General features: G+C 44.0%; 1 protein-coding gene across 1 annotated transcript in view; it reads left to right on the top strand.

The window, feature by feature from the left end:
• The window catches only part of LOC579506 (nuclear pore complex protein Nup50), a 29355-nt gene extending 13506 nt beyond the window's left edge, over positions 1–15849 (top strand). Inside the window, exons 3-8 of the mRNA XM_030989197.1 lie at positions 9220–9306; positions 10972–11581; positions 12807–13085; positions 13424–13511; positions 13787–13902; positions 15425–15849. Coding sequence (XP_030845057.1) covers positions 9220–9306; positions 10972–11581; positions 12807–13085; positions 13424–13511; positions 13787–13902; positions 15425–15699 — 1455 coding nt within the window. The 3' untranslated portion in view covers positions 15700–15849. The remainder of the gene's footprint in view (positions 1–9219; positions 9307–10971; positions 11582–12806; positions 13086–13423; positions 13512–13786; positions 13903–15424) is intronic.
• The last annotated feature ends 3086 nt before the right edge of the window (positions 15850–18935 follow it).

Raw genomic sequence — 18935 nt, 5'->3', positions numbered from 1 at the left:
GGGGTATTGTCATGCAGAGTTCACACAGACTAGTACAGGTACATTATACGGAGGAGGAGGAGGAGGAAGAGAGAGAGAGAGAGAGAGAGAGAGAGAGAGAGAGAGAGAGGAGGGGGAATAGAAAGCTGTAACTCTCACTTGTAAGGAGGGGGTATTGTCATGCAGAGTTCACACAGACTAGTACATTATACGCAGGAGGAGGAGGAAGAGAGAGAGAGAGAGAGGAGGGGGGGAATAGAAAGCTGTAACTCTCACTTGTAAGGAGGGGGTATTGTCATGCAGAGTTCACACAGACTAGACATTATACGCAGGAGGAGGAGGAAGAGGGAGAGAGAGAGAGAGGAGGGGGGGAATAGAAAGCTGTAACTCTCACTTGTAAGGAGGGGGTATTGTCATGCAGAGTTCACACAGACTAGTACATTATACGCAGGAGGAGGAGGAAGAGAGAGAGAGAGAGAGAGGGGGGGGGGGAATAGAAAGCTGTAACTCTCACTTGTAAGGAGGGGGTATTGTCATGCAGAGTTCACACAGACTAGTACATTATACGGAGGAGGAGGAGGAAGAGAGAGAGAGAGAGAGAGGGGGGGGGGGGAATAGAAAGCTGTAACTCTCACTTGTAAGGAGGGGGTATTGTCATGCAGAGTTCACACAGACTAGTACATTATACGGAGGAGGAGGAGGAGGAGGAAGAGAGAGAGAGAGGGGGGGGGGGGAATAGAAAGCTGTAACTCTCACTTGTAAGGAGGGGGTATTGTCATGCAGAGTTCACACAGACTAGTACATTATACGCAGGAGGAGGAGGAAGAGAGAGAGAGAGAGAGAGGGGGGGGGGGAATAGAAAGCTGTAACTCTCACTTGTAAGGAGGGGGTATTGTCATGCAGAGTTCACACAGACTAGTACATTATACGGAGGAGGAGGAGAAGAGAGAGAGAGAGGAGGGGGGGGGGAATAGAAAGCTGTAACTCTCACTTGTAAGGAGGGGGTATTGTCATGCAGAGTTCACACAGACTAGTACATTATACGCAGGAGGAGGAGGAAGAGAGAGAGAGGGGGGGGGGGGGGAATAGAAAGCTGTAACTCTCACTTGTAAGGAGGGGGTATTGTCATGCAGAGTTCACACAGACTAGTACATTATACGGAGGAGGAGGAGGAGGAGGAAGAGAGAGAGAGAGGGGGGGGGGGAATAGAAAGTTGTAGCTCTCACTTGTAAGGAGGGGGTATTGTCATGCAGAGTTCACACAGACTAGTACATTATACGCAGGAGGAGGAGGAAGAGAGAGAGAGAGAGAGGAGGGGGGGAATAGAAAGCTGTAACTCTCACTTGTAAGGAGGGGGTATTGTCATGCAGAGTTCACACAGACTAGTACATTATACGCAGGAGGAGGAGGAAGAGAGAGAGAGAGAGAGAGGGGGGGGGGGGAATAGAAAGTTGTAGCTCTCACTGGTAAGGAGGGGGTATTGTCATGCAGAGTTCACACAGACTAGTACATTATCCAGAGGAGGAGGAGGAGGAGGAGCAGGAAGAGAGAGAGAGAGAGAGAGGGGGGGGGAATAGAAAGCCGTAACCATGATTTGTAAGGAGGGGGTATTGTCATGCAGAGTTCACACAGACTAGACATTATACGGAGGAGGAGGAGAAGAGAGAGAGAGAGAGAGAGGGGGGTGGAATAGAAAGCTGTAACCATGACTTGTAAGGAGGGGGTATTGTCATGCAGAGTTCACACAGACTAGTACAGGTACATTATACGGAGGAGGAGGAGGAGGAAGAGAGAGAGAGAGAGAGAGAGAGAGAGAGAGAGAGAGAGAGAGAGAGAGAGAGGGGGGGAATAGAAAGCTGTAACTCTCACTTGTAAGGAGGGGGTATTGTCATGCAGAGTTCACACAGACTAGTACATTATACGCAGGAGGAGGAGGAAGAGAGAGAGAGAGAGAGGAGGGGGGGAATAGAAAGCTGTAACTCTCACTTGTAAGGAGGGGGTATTGTCATGCAGAGTTCACACAGACTAGACATTATACGCAGGAGGAGGAGGAAGAGGGAGAGAGAGAGAGGAGGGGGGAATAGAAAGCTGTAACTCTCACTTGTAAGGAGGGGGTATTGTCATGCAGAGTTCACACAGACTAGTACATTATACGCAGGAGGAGGAGGAAGAGAGAGAGAGAGAGAGAGGGGGGGGGGGGAATAGAAAGCTGTAACTCTCACTTGTAAGGAGGGGGTATTGTCATGCAGAGTTCACACAGACTAGTACATTATACGCAGGAGGAGGAGGAAGAGGGAGAGAGAGAGAGAGGAGGGGGGGAATAGAAAGCTGTAACTCTCACTTGTAAGGAGGGGGTATTGTCATGCAGAGTTCACACAGACTAGACATTATACGGAGGAGGAGGAGGAAGAGAGAGAGAGAGAGAGAGGAGGGGGGGAATAGAAAGCTGTAACTCTCACTTGTAAGGAGGGGGTATTGTCATGCAGAGTTCACACAGACTAGTACATTATACGCAGGAGGAGGAGGAAGAGAGAGAGAGAGAGAGAGGGGGGGGGGGAATAGAAAGCTGTAACTCTCACTTGTAAGGAGGGGGTATTGTCATGCAGAGTTCACACAGACTAGTACATTATACGGAGGAGGAGGAGAAGAGAGAGAGAGAGGAGGGGGGGAATAGAAAGCTGTAACTCTCACTTGTAAGGAGGGGGTATTGTCATGCAGAGTTCACACAGACTAGTACATTATACGCAGGAGGAGGAGGAAGAGAGAGAGAGGGGGGGGGGGAATAGAAAGCTGTAACTCTCACTTGTAAGGAGGGGGTATTGTCATGCAGAGTTCACACAGACTAGTACATTATACGCAGGAGGAGGAGGAAGAGAGAGAGAGAGAGAGGAGGGGGGAATAGAAAGCTGTAACTCTCACTTGTAAGGAGGGGGTATTGTCATGCAGAGTTCACACAGACTAGTACATTATACGCAGGAGGAGGAGGAAGAGAGAGAGAGAGAGAGGAGGGGGGGGGGAATAGAAAGTTGTAGCTCTCACTGGTAAGGAGGGGGTATTGTCATGCAGAGTTCACACAGACTAGTACATTATCCAGAGGAGGAGGAGGAGGAGGAGCAGGAAGAGAGAGAGAGAGAGAGAGGGGGGGGGGGGGGGGAATAGAAAGCCGTAACCATGATTTGTAAGGAGGGGGTATTGTCATGCAGAGTTCACACAGACTAGACATTATACGGAGGAGGAGGAGAAGAGAGAGAGAGAGAGAGAGGGGGGTGGAATAGAAAGCTGTAACCATGACTTGTAAGGAGGGGGTATTGTCATGCAGAGTTCACACAGACTAGTACAGGTACATTATACGGAGGAGGAGGAGGAGGAAGAGAGAGAGAGAGAGAGAGAGAGAGAGAGAGAGAGAGAGGAGGGGGAATAGAAAGCTGTAACTCTCACTTGTAAGGAGGGGGTATTGTCATGCAGAGTTCACACAGACTAGTACATTATACGCAGGAGGAGGAGGAAGAGAGAGAGAGAGAGAGGAGGGGGGGAATAGAAAGCTGTAACTCTCACTTGTAAGGAGGGGGTATTGTCATGCAGAGTTCACACAGACTAGACATTATACGCAGGAGGAGGAGGAAGAGGGAGAGAGAGAGAGGAGGGGGGGAATAGAAAGCTGTAACTCTCACTTGTAAGGAGGGGGTATTGTCATGCAGAGTTCACACAGACTAGTACATTATACGCAGGAGGAGGAGGAAGAGAGAGAGAGAGAGAGAGGGGGGGGGGAATAGAAAGCTGTAACTCTCACTTGTAAGGAGGGGGTATTGTCATGCAGAGTTCACACAGACTAGTACATTATACGCAGGAGGAGGAGGAAGAGGGAGAGAGAGAGAGAGGAGGGGGGGAATAGAAAGCTGTAACTCTCACTTGTAAGGAGGGGGTATTGTCATGCAGAGTTCACACAGACTAGACATTATACGGAGGAGGAGGAGGAAGAGAGAGAGAGAGAGAGAGGAGGGGGGGAATAGAAAGCTGTAACTCTCACTTGTAAGGAGGGGGTATTGTCATGCAGAGTTCACACAGACTAGTACATTATACGCAGGAGGAGGAGGAAGAGAGAGAGAGAGAGAGAGGGGGGGGGGAATAGAAAGCTGTAACTCTCACTTGTAAGGAGGGGGTATTGTCATGCAGAGTTCACACAGACTAGTACATTATACGCAGGAGGAGGAGGAAGAGAGAGAGAGAGAGAGAGGGGGGGGGGAATAGAAAGCTGTAACTCTCACTTGTAAGGAGGGGGTATTGTCATGCAGAGTTCACACAGACTAGACATTATACGGAGGAGGAGGAGGAAGAGAGAGAGAGAGAGAGAGGAGGGGGGGAATAGAAAGCTGTAACTCTCACTTGTAAGGAGGGGGTATTGTCATGTAGAGTTCACACAGACTAGTACATTATACGGAGGAGGAGGAGGAAGAGAGAGAGAGAGAGAGAGGGGGGGGGGGGGGGAATAGAAAGCTGTAACTCTCACTTGTAAGGAGGGGGTATTGTCATGCAGAGTTCACACAGACTAGTACATTATACGGAGGAGGAGGAGGAAGAGAGAGAGAGAGAGAGAGGAGGGGGGGAATAGAAAGCTGTAACTCTCACTTGTAAGGAGGGGGTATTGTCATGTAGAGTTCACACAGACTAGTACATTATACGGAGGAGGAGGAGGAGGAGGAAGAGAGAGAGAGAGAGAGAGGAGGGGGGGAATAGAAAGCTGTAACTCTCACTTGTAAGGAGGGGGTATTGTCATGCAGAGTTCACACAGACTAGACATTATACGCAGGAGGAGGAGGAAGAGGGAGAGAGAGAGAGGAGGGGGGGAATAGAAAGCTGTAACTCTCACTTGTAAGGAGGGGGTATTGTCATGCAGAGTTCACACAGACTAGTACATTATACGCAGGAGGAGGAGGAAGAGAGAGAGAGAGAGAGGGGGGGGGGGGAATAGAAAGCTGTAACTCTCACTTGTAAGGAGGGGGTATTGTCATGCAGAGTTCACACAGACTAGACATTATACGGAGGAGGAGGAGAAGAGAGAGAGAGAGAGAGAGGAGGGGGGGGGGAATAGAAAGCTGTAACTCTCACTTGTAAGGAGGGGGTATTGTCATGTAGAGTTCACACAGACTAGTACATTATACGGAGGAGGAGGAGGAAGAGAGAGAGAGAGAGAGGAGGGGGGGAATAGAAAGCTGTAACTCTCACTTGTAAGGAGGGGGTATTGTCATGTAGAGTTCACACAGACTAGTACATTATACGCAGGAGGAGGAGGAAGAGGGAGAGAGAGAGAGGAGGGGGGGAATAGAAAGCTGTAACTCTCACTTGTAAGGAGGGGGTATTGTCATGCAGAGTTCACACAGACTAGTACATTATACGGAGGAGGAGGAGAAGAGAGAGAGAGAGAGAGAGGAGGGGGGGAATAGAAAGCTGTAACTCTCACTTGTAAGGAGGGGGTATTGTCATGCAGAGTTCACACAGACTAGTACATTATACGGAGGAGGAGGAGAAGAGAGAGAGAGAGAGAGAGGAGGGGGGGAATAGAAAGCTGTAACTCTCACTTGTAAGGAGGGGGTATTGTCATGTAGAGTTCACACAGACTAGTACATTATACGGAGGAGGAGGAGAAGAGAGAGAGAGAGAGAGAGGAGGGGGGGAATAGAAAGCTGTAACTCTCACTTGTAAGGAGGGGGTATTGTCATGCAGAGTTCACACAGACTAGTACATTATACGCAGGAGGAGGAGGAAGAGAGAGAGAGGGGGGGGGGGGGAATAGAAAGCTGTAACTCTCACTTGTAAGGAGGGGGTATTGTCATGTAGAGTTCACACAGACTAGTACATTATACGCAGGAGGAGGAGGAAGAGAGAGAGAGGGGGGGGGGGGAATAGAAAGCTGTAGCTCTCACTTGTAAGGAGGGGGTATTGTCATGTAGAGTTCACACAGACTAGTACATTATACGCAGGAGGAGGAGGAAGAGAGAGAGAGGGGGGGGGAATAGAAAGCTGTAGCTCTCACTTGTAAGGAGGGGGTATTGTCATGCAGAGTTCACACAGACTAGTACATTATACGGAGGAGGAGGAGGAAGAGAGAGAGAGGAGGGGGGGGAATAGAAAGCTGTAACTCTCACTTGTAAGGAGGGGGTATTGTCATGTAGAGTTCACACAGACTAGTACATTATACGCAGGAGGAGGAGGAAGAGGGAGAGAGAGAGAGGAGGGGGGGAATAGAAAGCTGTAACTCTCACTTGTAAGGAGGGGGTATTGTCATGCAGAGTTCACACAGACTAGTACATTATACGGAGGAGGAGGAGAAGAGAGAGAGAGAGAGAGAGGAGGGGGGGAATAGAAAGCTGTAACTCTCACTTGTAAGGAGGGGGTATTGTCATGTAGAGTTCACACAGACTAGTACATTATACGGAGGAGGAGGAGAAGAGAGAGAGAGAGAGAGAGGAGGGGGGGAATAGAAAGCTGTAACTCTCACTTGTAAGGAGGGGGTATTGTCATGCAGAGTTCACACAGACTAGTACATTATACGGAGGAGGAGGAGGAGGAGGAAGAGAGAGAGAGAGGGGGGGGGGGGGAATAGAAAGCTGTAACTCTCACTTGTAAGGAGGGGGTATTGTCATGTAGAGTTCACACAGACTAGTACATTATACGGAGGAGGAGGAGGAAGAGAGAGAGAGGAGGGGGGGAATAGAAACCTGTAACCATGACTTGTAAGGAGGGGGTATTGTCATGCAGAGTTCACACAGACTAGTACATTATACGCAGGAGGAGGAGGAAGAGGGAGAGAGAGAGAGAGGAGGGGGGGAATAGAAAGCTGTAGCTCTCACTTGTAAGGAGGGGGTATTGTCATGCAGAGTTCACACAGACTAGTACATTATACGCAGGAGGAGGAGGAAGAGAGAGAGAGGGGGGGGGGGAATAGAAAGCTGTAACTCTCACTTGTAAGGAGGGGGTATTGTCATGCAGAGTTCACACAGACTAGTACATTATACGGAGGAGGAGGAGGAAGAGAGAGAGAGAGAGAGAGGAGGGGGGGAATAGAAAGCTGTAACTCTCACTTGTAAGGAGGGGGTATTGTCATGTAGAGTTCACACAGACTAGTACATGATACGCAGGAGGAGGAGGAAGAGAGAGAGAGGGGGGGGGGGAATAGAAAGCTGTAACTCTCACTTGTAAGGAGGGGGTATTGTCATGTAGAGTTCACACAGACTAGTACATTATACGGAGGAGGAGGAGGAAGAGAGAGAGAGGAGGGGGGGAATAGAAACCTGTAACCATGACTTGTAAGGAGGGGGTATTGTCATGCAGAGTTCACACAGACTAGTACATTATACGCAGGAGGAGGAGGAAGAGGGAGAGAGAGAGAGAGGAGGGGGGGAATAGAAAGCTGTAGCTCTCACTTGTAAGGAGGGGGTATTGTCATGCAGAGTTCACACAGACTAGTACATTATACGCAGGAGGAGGAGGAAGAGAGAGAGAGAGAGAGGGGGGGGGGGGGGAATAGAAAGCTGTAACTCTCACTTGTAAGGAGGGGGTATTGTCATGCAGAGTTCACACAGACTAGTACATTATACGCAGGAGGAGGAGGAAGAGAGAGAGAGAGAGAGGAGGGGGGGAATAGAAAGCTGTAACTCTCACTTGTAAGGAGGGGGTATTGTCATGCAGAGTTCACACAGACTAGTACATTATACGGAGGAGGAGGAGAAGAGAGAGAGAGAGGAGGGGGGGAATAGAAAGCTGTAACTCTCACTTGTAAGGAGGGGGTATTGTCATGTAGAGTTCACACAGACTAGTACATTATACGCAGGAGGAGGAGGAAGAGAGAGAGAGGGGGGGGGGGGAATAGAAAGCTGTAACTCTCACTTGTAAGGAGGGGGTATTGTCATGTAGAGTTCACACAGACTAGTACATTATACGGAGGAGGAGGAGGAAGAGAGAGAGAGGAGGGGGGGAATAGAAACCTGTAACCATGACTTGTAAGGAGGGGGTATTGTCATGCAGAGTTCACACAGACTAGTACATTATACGCAGGAGGAGGAGGAAGAGGAAGAGAGAGAGAGAGAGAGGGGGGGGGAATAGAAAGCTGTAACTCTCACTTGTAAGGAGGGGGTATTGTCATGCAGAGTTCACACAGACTAGTACATTATACGCAGGAGGAGGAGGAAGAGGGAGAGAGAGAGAGGGGGGGGGGGGAATAGAAAGCTGTAACTCTCACTTGTAAGGAGGGGGTATTGTCATGCAGAGTTCACACAGACTAGTACATTATACGCAGGAGGAGGAGGAAGAGAGAGAGAGAGAGAGGGGGGGGGAATAGAAAGCTGTAGCTCTCACTGGTAAGGAGGGGGTATTGTCATGTAGAGTTCACACAGACTAGTACATTATGCGGAGGAGGAGGAGGAGGAGGAAGAGAGAGAGAGAGAGAGAGGGGGGGGGGGAATAGAAAGCTGTAGCTCTCACTTGTAAGGAGGGGGTATTGTCATGTAGAGTTCACACAGACTAGTACATTATACGGAGGAGGAGGAGGAGGAGGAAGAGAGAGAGAGAGAGAGAGGGGGGGGGGGAATAGAAAGTTGTAGCTCTCACTGGTAAGGAGGGGGTATTGTCATGCAGAGTTCACACAGACTAGACATTATACATTCATATCCACGAATGCAGATGAACTCCCCAGATGTATTTCAATTCTAGGAATGCCTCTTCTTCAGTTGTTACTAGCGTGGCTTGCTGTCCTAACAAAAGCTATTCAGTCTGCATTCAGTCTACTAGTGCTTGAAAATATCCATGTAATAGTATGTCACTATGCTTTAATAGGACTTGAGCATCCATTCATTTGAATACATGTGTGATCATGCTTTTGTCTGGCACCAACTATTTGTTATTCCATTAGTCATCTACAAACCAATTGAATAAACTTGATTATTCACGAATGATTCACTAATTTTATGCTCACTCCTACAAATCTTTCTTTTGACAATTAAAAAGCATGCCACAGGATTACCCGACATACCAACAATGTATGCAAAGTGAACTGCATCTATTAAAAAGATGTCATTATGCATGGCAGGTAGACATGTAGTTGTAACTTGTTAACTGGTGGTTCGAGGGAGAAACATCCATAAATTGTAATATATTAGTAACTGGGTGTATTTTTTGCTCCCTGGCCTACTGACTACATGTTTATCTGTGGTAATAGATGATTTCATCATTGGTATTGGTTCACAGGCTGGGACTTTTAGCGTTGCTGACAAGGACACCTTATCCAGACGCCCGATGATCAAAGCTAAGAGAAGAGTCACAGAAAAACAACAGGTAACATTTTCCTTCTCCTTTATAATAGCACAAAATTAAAACAAAAATACTCTGTTCTCTGCAGAAGTCCCATTTGTTTTTATATTAAGAATTTTTGACTTTCTTTCTTTCTTTTTCAGCACTATTGATCTTGTAGAAAAGTTTCCACAGTTTCATAGCAAGTTACAATGTTAATGGGGCAGGGTTAATCGCAGTAATTATAGCACTGTCAGAACATACAGAAAATAGCATCAATTGTAATAGAATCTGATACAATTCATTGAATTTTTTTTTTTTTTAAATGATATGAAAGGTTTTTATTCATCTTTTAATTTTGGAGGGCAATTTTCTTTATTCATGGTGCTACTGAGCCATCATATATTAAGGGGTCAGTGACACACAGACGTAACTCCATTTTTAGAAAAAAGTGGTTTATGTGTCACTGAGCACTTGGGCCTTAAGGAGTTAAGTCTATGTTTCACTAACCATTGACTTCATAGGGGTGTTGGGTGGAGTTAGCCTGTGTGTTTCCTGGAAAGCCCACATTTTTCTGAACATTTTGATATCAAATACTCATTTGGCAAAATATGGAGTTACGTCATTGGGTCACTGAACCCTCGATATCTACTTATGTTTTAGGCAAGTTTTTAATTAGGGCTTCGACGAGTAGTCGAATACTCAAGTATTCACACTGTTGACAACTACTCGAGTACGATTTCTCGTACTTGAATATTCGGCCGCAAAAAAAAAAAATTAAAAAAATTAAATTCCCGGTCACCTGGCACTGTCCAGGCTGACGCTTACCCGTGCCAGGGAGAACGCCGGCCACCTGCATGGTACAGTCAGTAAAAATGTTTCCCAGCTCAATCACTGTCAAACTCACCACTCAGAAACTGGGACCAAATGTCCGGATTTCTGTTTGGACTCGGAGGAAAATGGATTATTCTGCCATCTTTAGTTTTTAAAACAGCATTGTTTACTGTTATTATTATTATTATTATTAAATCGGCACCTTCAACTGCAACTCAAGGTAAAACTGTGTGAGTTTTCGGAGACGGACCTGGGATACTGCTCCCGTAATATGGTGATGGCAACAAAAAAAAATTAAATTAAAAAAAAACATGGCGTCCGAATATTACTCGTCTGTAAGCCTGGGAGTGTACTCTGGTACCTCATTACACGGTTGTGCACAGCCTTATTTGTAATGATGCATTTTTCATGGTATAAAAATATAAAGTATAGGGTATGTAGAGGTGTTGTGGTCGAGTGGATATGTCACCGGACTGTGGATCACAAGGTCCGCGGTTCAAGTCCCGCCGCAGCACTAATGTCCTTTGGCAAGACATTGATCTACATTTGCCACTCTCCACCCAGGTGTTAAAATGGGTACCCGGTATGATGCGAAAGCAAATGTGGTTTGATTAGCAATGGCGCTTGTAAAATGGCGACTGACTGGAATGCTCCCCAGGGAGTGGAGAATGTGCATACCTCGTGTGCGGGTAAGCCTGAATCCGATGACCGGGGTAATAATATGTTACGCGCCTAGAAACGTAGTATTAGGCGCATTGTAAATGTGAGCTATTATTATTATTATTATAATGAGCCTAGAGCAATGACAAAGTCAAGTCCTTCTGTGTGGATGGTGATGAAGTGTGTTTTCCCATTTTGTTTCCTTGAATATTGAAGGACGAGAGTGAGCCCGCAGCACAGACGCCGTTCGCTGCTTTTAAAGGATTCTCCGGATTTGGAAGTGCCACACAACAGACTTCAACCGCCTCATTCGGCTTCAAACCGGTTTCAACCGCTTCCCCCACTGCACCCGTAACACAGAGCACAGTCTCGTTCGGTTCCGCAGCGTCATCCAACACAGTCAAACTTCAGGCTAAGACAACCTTCAGCTTCAAACCAAGCGCAGAGTCGCAACCATCCACAAACATGTTCACATTAGGCAAGACAGATATGGACCCCAAGACCTCGTCAAACGGGAGTTCTTTATTCTCTAAATCGGAAAATGGCGGCAAGGGGACGGATGCGTACGCCGATGAAATTAGGGCGTTGAATCGGTCTGTGAGCGCGTGGATTCAGAAACATGTAGAGGGCAATCCTGTTTGTGACTTGACGCCTATTTTCGAGGACTATAAGAAGCATCTGGGAGAGATCGAAGAGAAGCAAGCAAAGGGGAAAGAAGGAGGAGGAGGAGGGGAGCAGAGTAAAACGAAACCACAGCTCGCCACAGTCAGCCCTCTATCGACAGAGCAAGGGAAGTCTTCCAGCACAACAGCAGTATCATTCACAGGTATCATTCTTAAAAGGATTGGGTCTTTGCCTCAGATTCTAAACAAAATCCTGGATTTAGCTCATGCTGCAATTATAATTATAAACTTTTAGGTCAGTCAGGAACCCCATGACTTTTACAAGCCGGTCACCTGTCTGATTATCATGATATTCATGATTGGAATTAGAAATTTTGAGAACTGTTTGCCAAACGGTGTACATAACACTACAGTCTATTGGGAAAAACGAGTATGGTAAAACGGTCACTCAACGATTTTTACTTTTTTGAGGCACTTCTTGATCATTTTGAAGCACAATTTTTTAGGGCTTCAATATAACACCATATCACAGACACTGATAACATGTAGGGCCGTGTATCTCAGATTTAACATTGTTAAACGATCCCTTAAGTTCAGGTCATTTTTAGGGGTTACCAAATAAAGAACTGTTTGCCAAACAGTTTTGAACAGTTGTTCATAACACTACAGTCTATTGGGGAAAATGAGTACGTTAAAACCGGTCACTCAAAGATTTGTCTTTTTTTTTGAAGCACTACATGATCATTTTGAAGCACAATTTTTGTAGGGCTTCAGTATAACACATAGGGCCATGCATCCCAGATTTGTAAAACTGTAAAGCATTGTTTAACAATGCCTTTAACTATTTCTTCTTCTTGTACAAGGCTGGTCATACCTGACAGATAACAATAGCGATAGAATTTTTCCTAAATTGCTCTCACACTATAAGGGAGGTAAAAGCGTTATAAATTGCTGTTGTAGGTCCCACGTCAATGATTTCTAATGCAAATGAGTCTCCCTCACATTTTTGTCATCGTGCTGAAATCGTTTTTTCCAAGCAGGTTTCTTAGGACAGACCTCAATTCAATTTTTTTTTTTTTTTTTACTTCAGACCACCCTCTGATGACAAAAAGATGCTTCATTATCTTTGAATTTTGAAATTTAAATGCCAAATGAACATCTCCCAGGTAAAAATGAACTATACATTTAAGCGGGACTGCACTACTTGTAACTACTTGCACCCTCTATGTAGCCAACATTGCCTTAGCGGTACCTGTTGGGAGCTGATTTGATGAGATACCCACCTGCCAGTGACCTTGCAGGGAGGTCTAATCCCCCTCCCGTACACTAGTACAGATAAGCTTTAGAGCAGTTAACATTTATGAATATGCTTTTGCATTAGTTATTTCTGATTACTAACGTTGCAAATTTTTCTACTCTCTCATCCAGGATTCAAGTTCGCTGGAACTCCAGCAGCTGCAGCAGAAAGCGAGAAGGCGCCGTCAGCTCCGAAAGTCAGTTTCGGCTTTGGGGCTGCATCCTCCGATAACAAGGGCTTCAGCTTTGGGGCCGCAACCTCCGATAACAAGAGCTTAGGCTTTGGGGGCGCTTCTTCCGATAACAAGAGCTTAGGCTTTGGGTCATCATCGTCGTCCTCTTCGACGTCGGGATCGATGGCAGGCAAGTTCTCTTTCGGAGACTTGACCAAAGCTGCCCCTTCCAGCCAAGGTAATTTTGTTTTGGCTCTCAGGGAAGGTTGAGTTCCAGGAAAGATGAGAAGAATCGTTGGAAAAAAATTATTCTCATATTATTTTTGAAGAATGCCCTAGACAAAAAAAGTTTTTGGTTTTTGTACCTGTGTATAAGACGCACCCCGACTTTCGTTTTTTTTTTTTCAGCGGAAAAAATTGCGTCTTATACACAGAGATTTACGGTGTGATAGTAAACCGGTATTTTGCTTTCAGCAAGTTTCTTTCAATTTGTATTAGCATGACCAGTACCCAACTTGATCTTTACGATGACAAAATTAACTAATTTTCTCTGTTATTTATGATTTATTTTTTAAGTCAAGAAGGAGGAAGAGGAGGAATCAGATGAACCTCCAAAGGTCGAAGTGAAAGTGATTGAGGAGAAGGACTCCCTCTATTCCACAAGGTAAGAAAGTTTTATTTTGTTCATTCATACTTTCTAACTCCTATGAACATGAAAGAAATATGTGTGTTACTTCCATGTTCATAGGAGTTAGAATGGTCACTGACAGGTGGTTATCTCATCAAATCAGCTCCAAATTAACATAAGAAAAAGGGGATCATGGGGACTGATGGTCGCCGATTAGGCATTGTTTGCTAAATATAGGGCGCAAGTAATAAGCAGTGCAGTGGGGCTTTAACAGAATCTATATTTTTGCTCATCTTTCTTTCTTGCTTTAGATGTAAAATATTTTACAAGAAAGAATCAGAGTTCAAGGAGAGAGGAGTAGGAATGCTGCACATCAAGGATACGGGAGGGTCTGCCCAGCTTCTCATCAGAGCCGATACGACACTTGGTATGTGAAAAATATAATGATGATGGGGAGCAGGAGGAGGAGGATTATGATGGTGGTGATGGTGGTGGTGAGGATGGTGGTGGTGGTGGTGAGGATGGTGGTGGTGGTGGTGAGGATGGTGGTGGTGGTGGTGATGGTGATGGTGATGGTGGTGGTGGTGGTGGTGGTGGTGGTGATGGTGGTGGTGTTGGTGATGGTGGTGGTGGTGTTGATGGTGATGATTAAGGTGGTGGTTTTGATGGTGATAATGATGATTAAGGTGGTGGTGTTGGTGGCGATGATGATGATTAAGGTGGTGGTGTTGATGGTGATGATGATGATTAAGGTGGTGGTGTTGATGGTGGTGGTGTTGATGGTGATGGTGATGATTAAGGTGGTGGTGTTGATGGCGGTGGTGTTGGTGGTGATGGTGATGATTAAGGTGGTGGTGTTGATGATGGTGGTGGTGTTGATGGTGATGGTGATGATTAAGGTGGTGATGTTGATGGTGATAATGATGATTAAGGTGGTGGTGTTGATGGCGATGATGATGATTAAGGTGGTGGTGTTGATGGTGATGATGATGATTAAGGTGGTGGTGTTGATGATGGTGGTGGTGTTGATGGTGATGGTGATGATTAAGGTGGTGATGTTGATGGTGATAATGATGATTAAGGTGGTGGTGTTGATGGCGATGATGATGATTAAGGTGGTGATGTTGATGGTGATAATGATGATTAAGGTGGTGGTGTTGATGGCGATGATGATGATTAAGGTGGTGGTGTTGATGGTGATGATGATGATTAAGGTGGTGGTGCTGATGATGGTGGTGGTGTTGATGGTGGTGATGATGATTAGGAGCAGGAGGAGGAATAGGAGGGGGAGGATTATGGTGATGATGATGATTAAGGTGGTGATTGTGATGATGGTGATGTTCATGATTGTGATGGTGATAATGATGGTGATGATGATGATGATGGTGGTGGTGGTGGTGGTGGTGGTGGTGGTGGTGGTAGTGGAAGTGGTGGTGGAAGTGGTGGTGGTGGAAGTGATGATGAGGAGGAGGAGGATTATGATGGTGATGATGATGATACTCATATGTATTTATATTTTGCACACATCCATCCCAAGGAATGCTCAAGACACCTACAAAGTACTGTTATTACCCCGGCTTTACTAGTAGTCTAGCAACCCTCGGGTGCTAAAAACATTCAAGGAAACAATTCCTACCAGGAACCCATTTACTACCAGTGGGTAGATACTGGCAAATGTGGAATAATGTCTTGCCAAACAACAGCAGCTCTGGGCTGGGAGCCTGGGACTCAAACTTTAAGCCAGCTTTCAAATGCTATGCAGCAAAAAAAGATTTAAAATAGCACTTTGACCTTATTTTCTTTAAATTGTGCTGTCTCTTCGCATTGTATTGTTTTAACCAGAGCTTTGTTGCTGTTGTTGTTTTGTGGAGCTGAATCATTCACCACTTCCATGTTTGTTATTGTTTGTTTGTTTCAATACTTTAATTCATCTCTCGTCTCTCTTGCAGGAAATGTCATCTTGAACGTCGGCGTTACGTCCGGCATGCTGCCCCACTTCACCAAGCAAGGCAAGAACAAGAATAACGTCATGATGCTTTCTCCCCTAAACCCACCGGCCGATAAAAAGTGCCCCAAGTGCAAAAAGAACTATCTGAACCCCCAGGAAAGCACGGCCTGTGAGGAGGGCTGCAATCCCGACGCCACCCCTCTCCTGCTCCGCGTCAAGACTGAGGCGGACGCCGATAAGCTGATTGAACAGATCAAGAAGATCTGCGAAGATTAGCTGGTCTTTTGGATTTAGGAGATATGCGAGGATTAACTGATGGAGGAAATTAGGAAGAGATTAGGAGGTTCTGCAAGGTTTAAATGATTTCAAAGATTTAGAATGTATATTTCAATAATAACTTCTTTTATGAAGCCCCTTTTGATAAGATACCAAGCGCATGGAAAGAAAATGCTTACAAACAAAGCAAAAGAAAATGTTCATACAAAGCTTACATTGATTACAAACAAAGAGGAATATTAAGAGAAATTATAAAAGATGTGTTTGCAGACACCTCTTGAAAGCTGCAAGATTATTCAGGTGAAATAGACATGTTAAGATTAATCAATGTGAGAGATAAATAGGATGCATAATGATCAACTGATTTGTAAGATTAAAGATAATTAATGAGTTTAAGGAGATCTGCTAGGATTAATTGGCTGGAATGCTCCCCAGGGAGTGGAAAATGTGCATACATTGTGTGCGGGTAAGCCTGAATCCGATGACCGGGGTAATAATATATCTGTAAAGCGCTTTGGTACATCGTTGGATCGATGTATTGAGCGCTATATTAACACAGAATAATATTATTATTATTATTATTAATTGAATGGAGAGATGAAGAGTCGCATGTATGAGGATAAACTGGTAACCTTGAAAATAGCATCTTGTATGGTGACATTATAAGTAATATTTTGCAAGGATTAAATAATTCAAGATTTTTAAGATATTTCAAGTTTCTCTCATCATTTTGAGTTACTTGGATAAAGAACTAATTAAATAGATGCAGTTATTTAATAATTTTACTGATTAATTATCAACATTAACAGAATATTTGATATTAAAGTGATCATTTAACAATGTTCATTCTGAGATGCGCGGTTCTACGTGTTATCAGTGTCTGTGATATGTAGTAACATTGAAGCCATAACAAAATCGCACTTCAAAATGATCATGAAGTGCCTCAAAAAAGTAAAAACCTTTGAGTGACTGGATTTACCATACTGGTTTTCCCCCAATAGACTGTAGTGTTATGAAAATTTGTAATTCCAATCATAAATATCTTGATAATTGGATTGGTGATCGGCTTGTAAAAGTAATGGGGTTCCTGACTGACGTAAAGGTGTAGAATTATAATTGCAGCATGAGCTAAATCCAGAATTTTGTTTCAGAATCTGAGACAAAGTTACCGGATCCCTTTAAGATATAAAGTGTATTTCTTCCTAGCTTGCTCACAATATTTGGAATCAGGATGATTTCAGGCAGCTAAGTGTCTGAATACCTCCATATTTTGCAACAAGGTGCCCGAATATGTTTTTATATCTTTTATATAAAAATTCAATTTTTACGACTCGTTTTCGCTTCTCACAATCGCTACATTTAGTAATGGGATAATTCTGGGCGCCAAGATTCCCGGATATCCTCATAATCGTGTATATTTGGCAGCGGGTTGGCCGCATACATTATATTTTATATCTTATCTAGTGTGTTGATTACAAAATAATTTTTTTGACATATTAAAGCTGTAATTTTTTTGTTCCTCGCTGGCTCCACTCACTCGTTTCAGATTATCATTTTTTTTTTAAACATACTCACGTATGCTTGAAATTTGATTTCAATTGTTGACTGGCATATTAAAAGCAAGTCGCTGATCAGTGAAATTAATAAATTCTAAGGCTTTTCAAATATATCTCACCGATTGCTTTGTCTACAATAGTTTTGAAATGATATGTTTAATTTTTCCTTGATCTCTCTAAATTCTTGAATTTTCAATCATTTGCATTAAACAAAAGGAACACAATTTTTCAATGAAAATTCTGACTATGTGCTGATTTCATTTTAATAATGCATTCATTTTCAATCTGAAGAAATAATAATAAAATGATAATTCCACTAACTCTTATGGCTATTGTGCAGTATTATACCAAAGGGCTACAATTAACACCAAGTGACATATAATATGAAATTATAAATATAAATATTTACAGCACTTGTAATATTGGTAACTTTTTTTTAATGTGGGATACGCACGGACAAAAAACAAATAGGCCCATTTTGTTTTTCAGTAAGAGGAAAGGGAAATCTTTTATCAAAACTAGTGTAGGAAATTAATAATAAATACATGTAGTGACATAATAATAATAGTGGGTTCTTGTATAGCGCTCATATCCACAGTGATTGAGTGTATATGTTCCATACACATTAAGTGTGTGACAAATGTCAACTATGGCGGCCTACTGTTCGATTTATTAATAGGACATGCAGACATAGAGTTATTGCATATGTTGTCTGGTTGTTGTTGTTTTCTTTATGTGGTGATGTTTGAGGATTGCTTTACCTGACTGCTATTAGAAAGCATGTATATGCTTGTAAGTAAGTAAGCAACCAGGGGACAGATGGCTTCAAGTCCTCTCAGAGGGACTTGGTAATGAGGGTTCAAGCCTTGCCAAAAGGCACAAGTGCATTGACTTGGTTTCAAACCTGGGACCTCTCGGTACGAGACCACTGAGCCATCGTGCCCCCTCATGGCGCCTTATTTCTTCTTTCTTTAACTATGAGCCGTTTTTTTCTTCTCAGCAGTATGAACATTTTTATTTAACATGCCTGGGGTATAGGAACATTGCATTAATGGAATCGATCTAATTTTGTTTTTTATATTTTTTTTTAGGGGGAGGGGATAGTTTGTTCCACTTAACTTATATTCTGTATTTTCTTTGTCAATCACACATTTGCGTAAGTTTTTGTCCTTCTGAATGTGTCTTATGTATATTGCTTATGGATCAAACAGTTTGATTTAAATTGTTTCCTAATGAGATGTTGAGACACTGTTTTGACCACTTGTACAATGTTCTGTAATGTTTGTAACTTTATAAACTTTGTTACTGATGGTTAGTGTGAATGAGAAAGAGAGAGAGAGAGAGAGAGGGGGGGGGGGGGGGAGGGAACTACCGGTATACACGTTGTTAAAACCATTGTACAATGTTCTGTAATATTTATAACTTTATACAACTTTGCTACTTTAGCGGTGGTGTGTATGAGAAAGAGAGAGACAAAAGACAGAGAGAGAAAGAGAGAAGGGGATACTAAACACATTTGTTTTCAACCATTTGCACAATGTTCTGTAGTGTTTGTAACTTTATACAACTTTGCTACTTTTTCGGTAGTGTGAAAGTCACAGAGAGAGAGAAGGGGGATACTAAAGACGGGAGTTGCTGCTACCTTGTTCGGCGTTCAACAATAAGGGATAGAGCAACGTC

This window comes from Strongylocentrotus purpuratus, unplaced genomic scaffold, assembly GCF_000002235.5.
Source record: "Strongylocentrotus purpuratus isolate Spur 01 unplaced genomic scaffold, Spur_5.0 spur5_scaffold_18, whole genome shotgun sequence".
Classification (NCBI taxonomy): Eukaryota; Metazoa; Echinodermata; class Echinoidea; order Camarodonta; family Strongylocentrotidae; genus Strongylocentrotus; species Strongylocentrotus purpuratus.
Note: the sequence above shows the minus strand (reverse complement) of the source record. Positions and strands in the feature narration are given on the sequence as shown.